Source organism: Phoca vitulina, unplaced genomic scaffold (genome assembly GCF_004348235.1).
Source record: "Phoca vitulina isolate PV1807 unplaced genomic scaffold, GSC_HSeal_1.0 scaffold2, whole genome shotgun sequence".
Taxonomy (NCBI): domain Eukaryota; kingdom Metazoa; phylum Chordata; class Mammalia; order Carnivora; family Phocidae; genus Phoca; species Phoca vitulina.
The window spans coordinates 75,953,085-75,967,835 of record NW_022589705.1 but is presented as its reverse complement, the minus strand read 5'-3'; the positions used below and the strand labels follow the sequence as shown (position 1 = coordinate 75,967,835).

Sequence of the window (14,751 nt, the reverse complement as noted above, 5' to 3'; positions counted from 1 at the left end):
TGATTGCCTGGTCCTTTCCCCTCTCTATGCCTGCAGGTCCCTCCCTCCCCTGGACAGTCCCTGGGGTCTTTTTAGCTTCTGACTGCATATCCACCCTTCCTATCCTCTTTGATGTGGCCTCTTCTCTACATTTAGCTGTAGAGAGTCTGTTCTGCCAGTCTTTGGGTCATTTTCTGGGTTATTTACACTGATGTGTTTTCTAGTTGTATCCATGGGATGAGGTGAACCCAGGATCCTCCTACTCCACCATCTTTCCTGGAAGTCCTCTCTCAGGTCTTTTATTTATCTATTTTATTTATTTGACAGAGAGAGACACAGTGTGAGAGGGAACAGAAGCAGGGAGAGTGGGAGAGGGAGAAGCAGGCTTCCCCCTGAGCAGGGAGCCCAATGCAGGGCTCGATTCCAGGACCCTGGGATCATGACCTGAGCTGAAGGCAGACGCTTAACCCACTGAGCACCCAGGCGCCCCCTCAGGTCTCAGTTTAAAAGCCACAAACTCCTACCCCACTTTCCCTCATAACATTTATCCCAGTCTGTTATTACATGTTTATTTCTTAGTGTCTGTGTGGACACTGCTGTTTGCTTCCCTCCTTCTTAGAAGTACTGCAGTTTTTTTTAGGTAACTTTTCCTTCTATGAGGCCCACATGCCTCAGGGCTTCCCCTACTCCAGGTTCCAGACAGGGCTTGCTTTGTCTGAGGATAATCCCGTTCTCCTTGGCCTGTTCTCCATCTAAGAACACAAGTAGCTATGCAGTGATGACATTCCCATGATAACAGGGATTGGATAATCAGAAATGTGTGACCCAATTTGTGCCAATGAAATAGCAGCTGGAGGGGTGGGACTGGAAAATTGGTTTCTGAACTTTACTGCCTTGAGAAGGCCTGCCTGGAGTCACAAGCACAGAGCCAAGGGAATCCCAGAGAAACGGAGCTAGAGATACTAGCCAGGCCAAAGCCCACTCAGCTGCTGGACTTTGTCACATGAGCCAACGTATTTTATTGTTAGGTTAGTTTGAACTGGGTTTCCCCTTTCTGAGGTGGAGAGAAATGCACCCAAGGATCTTTAGTCTCTAGGCCCCCCTCTCCTCTCTATCACCTCCTTCCTGTCTTCATATCCCTTTCTACCCAGTTTAGATGCCGTATTCAGAATTTCAGCCATTTTTACCAATACCTTTGCACTCTTACTGCCACCTTCTATTACATCTGCCTGGCATAATCTCAATCATTTAAGAATCCAACAATGCAACCTCTCTATTACCTGCATTCATGCTATTAACTTTTTCTGTAAGAAAATAAAAGCATTATCAGAAAGATTGGTGCCACAATAAATTCATGGTCAATTAGGTCCTAAACAAGCCCAATAATCATCCTATGAGGTTGTTCATGGTAGCAATTTGATGGCAAAACATTTTATAATCAAAATGTCCAATAAAGGGGAATATGATACAAATTATATACCAGCAGGCAATAGAAAACTAAGCAGTCATTTAAAATGTGACAAAAAATACTCATACACAACTGCATGTAAAAATGTCCACAATGAACTGTTAACAACAATATTACAAAAGTGGGTGTAGGCACAAAAACACTCTGAAAAGATCTATAGCAAAATGTTACCATGGTAATCTCAGGGTGCTGGAATTATAGACTTATTGGTGTTATTTTGTGATTTTTATACAATGTTCAGTATTAATTTACCATGAAATTTTAAGTTATTTATACTTCCATGAGATAAAAGCAAGGACCAGAGATGGCCTAGGGTATTTGTCGGGCTTCTAAAGTCCACCCTGCCCCAATTTTGTTCTTAGGATATATCCCAGCAGAGATGCACAGACAGGGTGTTGTGTGACAGTAATCTGAAATAATTACTTACCAGGTTTTATATATTGTTAGATTCATTTACTTCATTTGGTTTTTGATGTTGAGGATTTCTTTATGTTTTTCATAATTAAGGGTTTGAAAGAGTTTCCTTCTTTTTCTGTTCTCTGGAATAATTTGTATAATTATATATTCTTTGAAGATTATATATTCTTTGAAGGTCTGGTGAAATTCTTTTGTAAAATAGTGTAGGCCTGGTTTTTCCCCCAACTTTGTATTTTGAAAGATTTCTAACAGTTAACATACGGCTTTGAGCATGATATCATCTAATAATTGACCTACAGTCTTTGAGTGCTTCCTTGGTTTTCATGATAACTAGATGCCCCAGCTTGGGTTTAACTTGCTCCAGACGTGGGGTCAATCATTTCTCAAAGGAGCCTTGGTTTCTTTTAGTGAGAAATGGTATTTGGAAACCATGAGATGGCTTCCAGTTGTAAAATAAATAAGTCCTGGGAGGTACTGTACAGCAGAGTGACTATAGTTAATAATACTGTATTATATATTTGCAAGTTGCTAAGAGAGTAGATTTTAAAAGTTCTCATCAAAAGAAAAAAATTTTGGAACTATGTGTGGTGATGGACGTTAACTAGACTTATTGTGGTGATCATTTCACTATATATACAAACATTGAATCATTATGTTGTACCCCAGAAACTAATATAAATGTGTATGTATGTCAATTATACCTCAATTTTTAAAAAGTAAAAGAAAAAAAAGTTACTTAGGGTCATATTCCTGTACCTAAGGGGGGGAAAAACAACAACAAAGAAAAAAAAAAAGAAAGAAAAAACCCCAAGAGCTGGGTGTTTAGTGTGCTCATTGCTCCTAATGTGTTGTTATTGCTTCTGGACACTTTCAAGGGACAGAGTTAGTAAATACATATGTATTTTAAATTTCACTAATTCCTGTTAATATTCTTTTTTTAAAAAAGATTTTATTTATTTATTTGAGAGAGAGAGAGTGAGAGAGAGAGCATGAGAGGGGGGAGGGTCAGAGGGAGAAGCAGGCTCCCCGCTGAGCAGGGAGCCCGATGCGGGACTCGATCCCAGGACCCTGGGATCATGACCTGAACCAAAGGTAGTCGCTTAACCAACTGAGCCACCCAGGCGCCCTCCTGCTAATAATCTAATTCAAATTTAATATTACATGATTTTTATTCAGCTATTTTGTTGTTTATATCTCCTTTACAGATTACATCTTGGTGCTAATTAACATTAATATATTATTTGCTTAATCATATATATTCATAAAATTATTTCAAAACTGTGATACAAATGTCACTATTAACAATAAGCTAAGTCATGCTGAAGATTTCTTTGCAATCCTCCTAATCCTTAGAGTATATATCAGTAAGTCAGAGTTCTGTGTTCAAAAGTGATTTAAAATAACCATTTTCTCTCTGTGATTATGATACCAATTTCGTTTTATGTTGTTTGTCTCTGTTTTAATTTTAAAATATTTAGGGGCACCTGGGTGGCTCAGTCGTTAAGCATCTGCCTTTGGCTCTCAGGTCATGATCCCAGGGTCCTGGGATCGAGCCCGGCATGGGGCTCCCTGCTCAGCGGGAAGCCTGCTTCTCCCTCTCCCACTCCCCCTGCTGTGTTCCTGCTCTCGCTCTCTCCCTCTCTCTGTCAAATAAATAAATAAAATCTTAAAAAAATTTTTAAAAAATATTTAAATATGTATATTTACTTAGTATACAATTTAAAACTACTGAGATGTACTCACAGTTTTTTTTCCCCCATTCCTAGATTTTCACCCCATTACCACCTATCCTCTATAGGTAATGACGGTTAATCTGTCCTGCATTTTTTGGCAAGAAAAGCAAATTATATATATACTATGTTGTATATATATTACATATAATATAATAATTTATAGATGACATGATAGGTATAGTATACATAAACAAATTATTACTTGCCCTTCTTTTGTTTTCTAAAAAAGACATTTTATTATAGAAAAATTGTAAAATCTATAAAAGTAGAAAGCATAATGAATGTCCAGCTTCAATAATTATCAGCTCATGGCTACTCTTGTTTATGTATGTTGTTACCCTTTCCCTCCATACTTGGAAGCAAATCCCAGATGTCAGATCAGTCCATCCATAAATATTTGAGTATGTATCTCCAGAAGATAATGATGCCTTTAACAATAAACATATGCATAAAACCCTCATCACACCTAAAAGTTAAAAATTATTTATTAATATAATAAAAATATTAAATTAGTGTTCACATTTCATGGATTGTCTCACAAATTTTAAGAATAGCTTGTTTGAATCAGGATTCAGATAAGATCATACCTTGCAACTCAATTTAGAGTTAGATCATTTTTACTGAGGAGTTTTCCAGACTCTGTATATTGTCAGTTGCATCCTTATTGTGTCATTGAACTTGTTTCTCTGTCATCTATATCATCTGTGAACTAGTACTGAGACCTAGAGATTTGATCAGATTTAGATTTGACTTTAAACTTTTTCCCAAGAATTCTTTTTTTTTTTTTAAAGATTTTATTTTTAAGTAATCTCCACCCCAACATGGGGCTTGAACTCACAACCCTAAGATCAAGAGTTGCATGCTTTACCAACTGAGCCAGCCAGATGCCCATCCAAGAATTCTTCATACATGGTGTTGTGTACTCCATCAGAAAACATAATGTCTGGTTGCCTCTTTTTCTGTCACATTAACTACTGATGATCATCACCGGGATTTATTTTAAGAGGGGTTTCAAAATGTGATACTTAAGTTCTATCCTTCTTCATTTATTAGCCAGAATACTTTTCTAAAGAGAAACTTTATATCATGTTTCCCCTCCGTAAATATTTGGTTATCCTGAAATACATTTCATACAAGAAAAGCAGGCTAAATGCTTGCTTTTTTTTTCTCTTGTATTTACTGGTTATCAAAATAATGAGTTGATTCCTTGGCATTTTTCATAAGGTATCTAAATGAGTTTAAAAAATGTTATTATGAACTCATGGATTAACACATATTTACTATGTTTCCGTCCATTGCTATTATTAGTGGTAGCAATGTTCAAATTGTCCTGTATTTGTGGAGTGGGAGCCTTTCAAAGTTGGCTCTTGAGTCCCCTTGACATGAGTGGTCTTTGGTAGTTCTCGTTTTTCTGGGATGACAAGATTTTCCATGTTCATCTTGTAAATTTCCTGCTCTGGACCTGGAATCAGCTCTTTCTCCAAAGAGCTCTGGTTCCTTTTATTGGAAAATAATATTTAGAGACCATACACTGAGGGTTAAGCATGCTCACTGCAAATGGATTGTACATTGTCTTTAGGCCTTTTCAGTAGACAGAGGTAGAAAATACATACATACATATATGCATTTTAACGATAAAGTAAGATCATGGTGATATTTCCAATTAAATTCAGGACTACTGGGTTTTACTTAACATCCTTTATCTAACATATGAATCTCCTTTCTTCCCTGAGAAAAACCCTGTAAAAAACTACACCAACAAAATTATTCATTTTTTCCCATAACTCACAAAACAGTATCCAAATAAAATACCAACATTATTACCACCATGATTTTTGAAAATAGTTCATTTCCTTGCGGTTCTTTTTTCATAAAATTCATTAAAAATTCCTTACGATTATTTTGTTTAGGTCTTCTGCAACTTTCCCTTTTTTTGTTACCTCAATTTTTGTTGGCCTCATGGTAGTGACTTACAGCTCCTATTATTGGTGTGTTTCTATTTCTCTTTGCATTTCTTAGTTTCTGCTGTATGAAAGTGGCTGCTTCTTATAGGGTGAGTAGTTAACATATGTTACATCTTCATTGTGAATTGTGTCCTTTAGCATTGTAAAATGAGCTTCTTGGTCTTGTTTGATGCCTTTGGGCCTGAATTCTGACTTATCTGATGCCAAGACAGAGGTCCCTGGGTTCTTGTTTGCATATGTCTGCTGCTCCTTTGTTCATTCCTTTGTTGTTTTTCCTGATTCCCCCTTTGAAACACTAATAGTAAAAACTGTAGCAACTATGTTTCTTTACTTTAGCTCCAAGCCATGCATGCATGTGCTCTAGGACCCCCAGCATACCCATATCTGACCCCCAGTGTGGCTATGAGAGCTCGTCCCCCTCCCCTGCCCTACTAAAAGTCCAGCTTACAGAATATATAATTGTCTTGAACCATGCAGAACATATGCCTATTCCTTTGGTTTTAGCTGTTTTGATTTACTTTATTTTAGGTATGCCTCTTGTTATAGCACAGAGTTGAGTTTTACCTTGTGAACTAATCTGAAACCTTTTAACAAGTGAATTAAACCTAATTACATTTAGTGATACAATGGCCATGTTTGTTTTCAGATCTGTCATAATATTTTATATTGTATGTGCTTTGTGTATTTGTCATATTTACTGGTTCTTTCACAATGTGATATTTTGGGTCCTTTTAAAATGTGTATTAAAAATGTGTATTAATATTTAGCAAAATTTATATTTTTATTCTAATGATTTCCTTTATACTAATACATTTATGTAATGCCCTTACTCCTCCTTTTCACTACTTAGGTTCTTATTATTTTATTAGCTTTATATTAGTGGTTCTCAACGGAGGGGAGGGAGGGTGTGTGTGTGTGTGTGTGTGTGTATCAGTTTTGTTTCCCGGAAGACATGTGGCAATATCTGAAAACATTTTTGGTTGTTACTACTGGAGGAGGAGTGCTACTGGCATCTAGTGGGTAGAAGCCAGGGATGCTTCTAAACATTCTATGATGCACAGTACAGCCAAATGCAACAGCAAAAAGTATCCAGCCCCCAATGTCAATGGTGCTGAGTTTGAGAAATCTTTCTTTAGGTGATCTTTTGACTCCCACCTATTCTCTCTGTGGCCAAAAATGGGTTCATTTTACTTTCCCCTTTCCTCTCCTTTCTCTTCCCATTAAAAAAAATATTTCCTCTTTGTCAGACACATGACATTTATATACTATTCTTCCATCTTTATACTATTTATTATATACTATTCTTCCATCTTCCATTCTTCATCTTAGATTTCAATATAATCCATTCTCAATACCAGTCTTTTTGCTGAAGTTCCCAATGGGTTGGATAAAACCTGTCCTCTCATTAGTAGTAGATTTTTCAGGAGGGGTTCCTGAGTAAAATATTCCTGAGTTCTTGAATATTTAATACTGTGTTTCATAGTCTTGATGCTTAAAAATTACTGCATATATAATAGTTGGCTTATATTTTCCCTTCAGTTTGTTGAAAATGTTGCTTCACTCTTGTTTTGCTTTGTGTGTTGCTATTAGGAAACCTGATGACAACCTGATTTTCTTTTCTTGCAATGGACTTAATTTTTAACCTGGAGGCCCAGAGAATGTTTTCTTGTCCTCTAAAAAAATTTTTTCCCCTCTCTTTTGCTTATATTTTTTTGGGGGAGTATTTTCATTAGCTAAATATTTTACTACTTATTTTCTGTTTTATGCTGTTTTTCCCCTAGTTTTATTGAGATATAATTGATACATAACATTGTATTAATTTAAAGCATACAACATACTGATTTGCTAGATGTATACATTGTGACATGATTACCACGTAGGTTTAGTTGACATCTATTACCTCACATAGTTACACTCTTTTTTTGTGTGATGAGAACTTTTAAGATCTATTCTCTTAGCAACTTTCAAATATACAATACAGTGTCGTGAACTATAGTCCCCATGCTGTGCATTAAATCTCTAGAACTTGGTTCTCTTACAACTTGAAGTTTGTGTCTTTTGACCACCTTCACCCATTTCTCCCGTGCACCACCCTTGCCCTTGGCAACCACCAATCTATTCTCTGTATTTGTGAGTTCTGTTTTGTAAGATTCCACATATAAGTGAGAATATACAGTACTTGTTTCTCTGCGTGACTTATTTCACTTAGTATAGTCCTCAAGATCCATCCGTGTGGTTGCAAAGGTTGGGATTTCCTTCTCTCTCTCTCTTCTCTTTATGGCTTAATACTATTACGTGTGTGTGTGCGTGTGCGTGTGCGTGTCTTCTTTATCCATTCGTCCATCGATGGACACTTAGGTTGCTTCCATGTCTTGGCTATTGTAAACAATGCTGCAATGAACATGGGGATACAGTTATCTCTAAGATAGTGATTTTGTTTCCTCTAGATATATACCCAGAAGCGGAATTGCTGGATCATATGGTAGTTCTATTCTCAATTTTTGGAGGAATCTCCATACTGTTTTCCACAGTGGCTGCGCCAGTTTGCCTTCCCACCCACAGTGCACAAGGGTTCCCTAGAGGAGACCCCCAGCTCTTGTCAGTCCTTCCTTCTTTACCTCTCCTGCAGTGGCCGTCTTGCCTGGATGATCCTCCTTAGTTTGGCCTTTGTCTACTATAGATTTCCTGCTGCCTAAGCCACCTGCCCTTTAGGCTGCCATCCTTAGAACCTGACCTCTTCACTCCAGGCCAAACCCCATCCCTGAAGGAGAATAACTTTTCTGTCCCCAGGTTCCTATCCTGAGCTGAGCTGGGCTTTATTGTAACTTAATTTTTTAAATAAAAAAATGTGATGAAATACACATTGCATAAAATTTACCATCTTAACCATTTTTAAGGGTACAGGTATTATCAAATATATTCACATTGTTGTGCAATCTCCAGGATTTTTTTTCATCTTGTAAAATGGAAACTCCGTACCCATTAAGCAGCTCCCACTCCCCACTCCCTCCAGCCCCTGGCAACCACCATTCTACTTTATTTCTATGAATTTGACACCTTATAAAAGCAGAATCGTGCTGTATTTGTCCTGTAATGGGTTTGTTTCACTTAGCATAATGTTCTCAAGCTTCCTCTATGTGGCAGCATGTGTCAAAATCTCTCTCCTCTTTAAGGCTACTATTCCATGTAGCACATCTTGTGTATCCATTCATCTGTCAATTGACATTTGGGCTCTTCTACCCCTAAGCTATCGCCAATAATGCTGCTATGAACATGGGCACACATATATCTCTTTGTGACTCTGCTTTCCATTCTTTTGGATATATACTCAGAAGAAGAATGGCTGGATCATACAGCAGCCCGTTTTCTGAGGAACCTCCATACTATTTCCCCCAGCGGTTTTACTATTTCACACATACAAGGATTCCAGTTTCTCTACATCCTCGCCAACTCTTGGTATTTTCTGTGTTTTTCACAGGACCTATCCTAACAGATGTGAGGTGGCATCTCACTGTGGTTTTGATTGCATGTCCCTAATGATGAGTGATGTTTTGCAATTTTTCCTGTGCTTGTTGGTCACCTGTGTGTCTTCTTTGGAGAAATGTCTCTTCAAGTGCTTTGCCTGTTTTAAAATCAGGTTTTGAGGGGCGCCTGGGTGGCTCAGTAGGTTAAGCATCTGACTCTTGATTTTGGCTCAGGTTGTGATCTCAGGGTCGTGGGATCGAGCCCTGCATTGGGCTCCACGCTCAGCTCGGAGTCTGCTTGTTGCTCTCCCTCTGCTCCTCCCTCACTCGTCCTTTCTCTCGCTCTCTCAAATGAATAAAATCTTTAAAAAAATAAAATCAGGCTTTGTTGTTGTTGAATTGTAGGAATTCCTTACATTTTTTTGGATGTTGATCCCTTAACAGTATACGATCTGCAAATATTTCCTCCCATCCCTTAGGTTGCCTTTTCACTCTGTTGACTGTCCTTTGATGCAGTTTTTGGATTTGATGGAGTGCAATTTATCTGTTTTTTCTTTTGTTGCCTGTGCTCTTGGAGTCCTAGCCCAGAAATCATCACCAAATCCAATGTCATGAAGCTTTCCCCTATGCTTTCTTGTAAGATTTTTATATTTTAGGTCTTATGTTTAGGTATGTACTCCCTTTTGTGTTAATTTTGGTCTATGGTAGATTTCCACATTTCCACTCTTGGCTTCTGGCCCAAAATATGTCTTTCCTCCCCCTCCCCAAGAAACACTTGCCCCTAGCCACGAAAAAGGCCATTAAAATGTAAGAAACCAATGCAAAAATTTATATTTTATTTGAATTCAAAAAATTTAAAATTGCTTTCAAATTCAGGAAAGTACCATAATGCAGGACCCCAGGGGAAGCCTCATATACAGAGACAGATAAATTAAATGTATATACCGCAGACAAGCCAAGAAGGTGTGTAGATTACATATTTACAGTACTTGATGTTTTCTGAAAACCATATTTATACATTTTATTACATTTACAAAAAAGGCTTCCACTACCGTTTACCTACAATAATGAAAAAAAAATTTACACCTTTTTTTCTTTCTTTTTTGGTACTGTACAAACTTTGTATAATAAAAATATATCTCTGTACAAAAGATTTTTTTTGTTTTTGTTTTACTTTTTTTTTTTTCCTCATGGGATGGTGGTGGGTATATGGTGTGGATGGTGAGTGAAAGGCCTAGTCTGCCCCGGTTCCTTCCAAGCCTCTGGAGGTGGTGTGAAAATGCCAGAGGTGGGCATGGGTGATGCACAGCAGAGTGCTGGGTGCCCCACTGGTGTCTCCTGGGACTTCAAAGGGGACACAGGGGAGGGGCGGAGGCAGGGCTGGAGAAGGAGTCCACTGCGTGGTCTGAGAGGAGTGAAGAACAGGGAAAGGATGCAGCCAAAGAACTTCCTGCATTTGTTTCCAGGGAAGGAGAGGGATGAGCGCGTGAGTGTGTTTGGGTTGGTCCTCTCCCGCCAAGCCAGGGATGTGGTGGCCCACAGCAGGTGTGGGTGGCTGTGGGCTCCTGCCATTGCGGGTCCCAGTCCCATGTGCTGGAAACTGACCACCTCTCACAGTATTCCAGCCCATCTCTAACGTTAGGCAGCTCACTTCATTTGCTTAAGAACCGGGTGTCCCTGCCATTCCACTCCCTTACATTTCTATTCGTTATTTCAATTATGTGATATGAACATCTTAGGACAGCATGTCACATGTGCACAGGTGCTTAAGCCCAGGGGGACCTTCCCGAGGACAGAGAAAACAGCTCTAAATACCACCGTTTGATCCCTAAACTTGTTAGTGTTCCAACAATACGTATATGGAATTCAATAATGACCCAGGGACGATGGAACTCAAAATGAATCAAGCCGACTTGCAAGGAACTGGAGAGAATGTGACTTTCATTCACTCCATTCTTTTGATTCGGGAATGCTCAGGTTGTCTGTCTGCTGTAGCGAGGGGCTGCTGGGAGCCAAGGGGCCAGCGCCGACTCCAGGAGGCCTGGGCACTGGGTCCCTTCCCTGACGCTGCCAGGTGGAGAGGACAGAGCCCAGCTGGGACACACAGGTCCCCTGCCTGGCCCGCCAGCCTTGGCCACAGCTCTGCTACAGAGACGCACCTACTCCCCCCTGTATTTGGTGCCCGTTAGACCTGGGCGTCTGGCAGCTGGTGTCGTGGACTTTGGAGTCAGACCCATCTGGGTTAGCGTCCTGACTGCACACTTACTGTGTGGCTTACGTCTCTTCAACCTTTCCGGGCTTCTGTTTTCTCGTTTATAAGACAAGAACAATAATTCCTATATCTTGGGTGTTGTAAGGTCTAGAAATGATACACCGAAAGTGTCAGGCACAGAGAAGAAACTCAGCACGTGGCAGCCATTACTTTTTGGACACTGGGCTAGACTTGCCCTCCTGTACCAGCCCCTTCCCGGCGCCTGCAGCCTCGGCCACCTCTGCCTGGGCCACTGACTTGCTTCTTTTCTCCTTGTCAGTTGATAGCCAGACTTGACCTTGGACTCAAGGCCCGATTCCTGTTGTCCCTCCCCCCAACTCACCCTTCTTTCCCAGTGCTGCCTGGCACCCGGAATGACTTTTTAAACTTACTGCGCTTAGAACTCAATAAAATTCTGTTGGAAAAAATAAACTGCTTTCTACAGTACTTCTTCCGATGTTTTTCTGCCCTTGGGGTACTCCTTGCTGTCACCCTGCAGATGAGGACGTCCACTGGCAGACAGCTGCTTTCTGCACGTTGGCCACCTGCTGAGACAGTCACCGTGTCCTCACACACGGGGCAGACGGGGCGTGTTGGTTTCAGTGTGTCCTCCTCTTCACCTCTTCTGTGTGGGGGGGAGCAGGGCATGGGGCATCTTTCACACACAGCTCTCTTTCTTTCTTAAGCTTCTGTGGTCTCTTCCATAGACTCAAATGAAGGAGAGGCGTGTGCGTCTATGTGTGCTCGGGCCCATACACACACGGGCACATCCACAAGATGCTTTGCTATTTTAAATCTGTAAGCTTCCTTCATCCATCTGCAGCCCCCTCTTCCTTTACTGTCCAAAGTCGGGGCCCAGTGGGCGTCTTCTCTGGGGTGGCGGGTGCAGATGGTGGTGGGGCGAGGGCCCAAGTCCCAGCAGTAGCAGACACAGGCAGAGAGACAGACGAAGATGGGCACCGGGCGCTGTGCTCAGGGGGCTCTCGGCCTGTCCCCGGAGAACTAGGGACAGACAGATGGCACCAGAGATTGTAAACAAGAGAGGCGGGGTGGGGTGGGGTGGGGCAGGGAGCAGGAGCCGGTGAGAGAAAAGAGGCAAAGCAAAGAGGGATAAAGGGGAAAGAAGTCAATTAGTAGCCTTGATCTTTGATCTTCCCCAACTGAGGACGGGGTGTAGGTGGGGGAACACACACAGCAGGACACACATTCTCCCATATTGTCTTTTTTTTTCTGGCAGTATCAACTTATCCATTAGGTACAAGAGACCCAATGCTTAGGGGCCACCACACTTTTAGGGGTGCAGGAAAATGGTTTAACTTTAGTTTCTTTCAAAATCGGAAGGAAAAAATATGAATATGACAATAATGGGCATATAATAATGTGTCCAGACTGGGTTATATTCATCTTTATAACAACACAGTTGTCAACTATCATGTTTAATATTTTTTTTAATGGAGGAAAAGGCCCATGAGAGCCATACCACAGCCCTGCTCCCTGACTCACTGACCCCACAGGCCTCCATGATTTTCCTATTTCGGGTTCTTATTTTAATTTCAGCTGTTCTTGTTAGGCATCATTTGAATTTATCACCCAATTATTCATTTTAACCCTATGTGTGTGTGTTCAGGGTAGTTCTTCACACATCCCCTCCCTGAGTCAACAACGCTTTCTCTGTGTTTCCTCTGCGCTCCTGCTCTGGGCAGGGCACGGTGGGCGCCTCTCCAGGGGAGCCTTGCTGGACGGCTGTGGCCTGGGTGGAATATTCCGAAGCCCTGAATGCTGATGACAGACAATGCTGGGGGCTCAGACTTGGAGACCCCAACTGCACGTGACCTGGAGGTGACACATACGCGCACAGGTGTGGGGACCCAATGGAGCCCGAGATGGCAGCGGGGGTTGGGGAGGGGCGTGATGCAGATCAGGGGGCATTCTGGTTTCTCTCTTATACTGTTCAGTAATTCAGCAACTCGAAGTTCAGAGTCATTACTGATCACCTGTGAGGCCTGACTTATGTCATCAGAGGGGATTTTCCTTTTTCTTTTTTGCTTTCTATTTGTACGAGTTCTGAGTAGGAAAAAGTACAGAGGGATCATAAAGACGAAACCTCAGAACTAAGTATGGAATTCTGGAATAATTTCTCCTCCTTCTTTAAATGTTTGTTTCAGATGGATGTCAAAGGATGTGGAAAAACTCAATAAGTTAATTATTTGTGTTCAATGGTTGCCTTTGTATATTCTGAAAATAATTTTTATCTCTTTATGTATAAATTATCTTAATGCCTACAATTTTAAGCTTAGACTTAAGCCAGAGAAATAATCTAGAGGAGAAAGTGGACTCAGAGGAGGGAGGGGAGAATTGGAGACAGGCAGGGATTGTGGCAACCATCTGCCATGCTCTAGGTGATGGCTAATTTGACACGTCAGCTCGACAAGGCTCTGGTCAGACACTAGTTGTTTGGTCGAACACAGGTCTAGATGTTGCTGTGAAGGGATTTCTTAGGTGTGTTAACACTTAAATCAGTAGACTTTGAGTAAAGCAGATTACCCACCCCAAAGAGGTGGGCCTCATCCAATCAGTTGAAGGCCTGAGGAGAAAAATTAAGGTCCCTGAGGAGGAAGGAATCCTGCCTCCAGATGGCCTTTGGATCAAGATGAAATCAACCCCTGATGGAATTTCCAGCCTGCAGGCCTGCCCTGTGGACTTTAGACTTTCCAGCACCACAATCATGTGAACCAATTCCTTAAACTAAATCTCTCCCCCCACCTCTCTCTCTAAGTATATATACAATACATACACATGTATATCCATCTCTCTAGATGGATATCTCTATATATCTAGATATACTTATGCATACATCTTCCTGTACGGACATAGATATGCAGATGTCCATACGGAGATGTGGATATATATGCATGGTATGTGTATCTTATGTATGTATTATGTATACACACATGCACCTCTCTCTGGAGAGCCCTGACTGCCGCATTCTACTTGGATATTTTGCCAAGCCCAAGGGCTAAGGAGAGCACAGTCTCTGGAGTCAGCCTGCCTGGAACTGGGGCTGGATTCTGCCCCTGCTACTTACTAGCTGTGTGATCTTGGTCGAGTTCGTTCTTGCCCTGTACCTCAGTTTTCCCACTGAATGGGGATAACAACAGTACCCACCTCGCAGGGGGCCGTCCCTAGCTCAGCGCCTGGCGCACAGCGTACTCAGCGCGCGGTCCGCCCCCCCCCCCCCCGCGCACGCGCGTCTCACCGGCTGCCGGAGGCGGGGCTCTCGGTGGCGGCGGTGGCAGCCCGGCCTGGGGGCTATACCGCGGTACACACTGTGCTGACTGTGAACTCCGCCTCGGCGGCCATGATGTCTGTGGGCTGGATGTTGCGGTCGTACATTGGGTTCTCGAATGTGGCCCGGACGTTTGTGTTCTCATGGCCAGCATAGCCATTGAACGGAACTTTGGGTCTTCTCCTGGGA

General features: G+C 41.5%; 1 protein-coding gene across 5 annotated transcripts in view; it reads right to left on the bottom strand.

The window, feature by feature from the left end:
• Positions 1–9,896: 9,896 nt before the first annotated feature.
• The window catches only part of CSMD2 (CUB and Sushi multiple domains 2), a 583,106-nt gene continuing 578,251 nt past the window's right edge, over positions 9,897–14,751 (bottom strand). For 3 of the 5 annotated variants that reach the window (XM_032388322.1, XM_032388331.1, XM_032388357.1), the window contains 2 exons: positions 14,533–14,745; positions 9,897–12,278 (listed from right to left, as the gene is read on the bottom strand). In XM_032388322.1, coding sequence (XP_032244213.1) covers positions 12,112–12,278; positions 14,533–14,745 — 380 coding nt within the window. In that variant the 3' untranslated portion in view covers positions 9,897–12,111. The remainder of the gene's footprint in view (positions 12,279–14,532; positions 14,746–14,751) is intronic. The other 2 variants (XM_032388340.1, XM_032388350.1) reach the window with 1 other exon arrangement.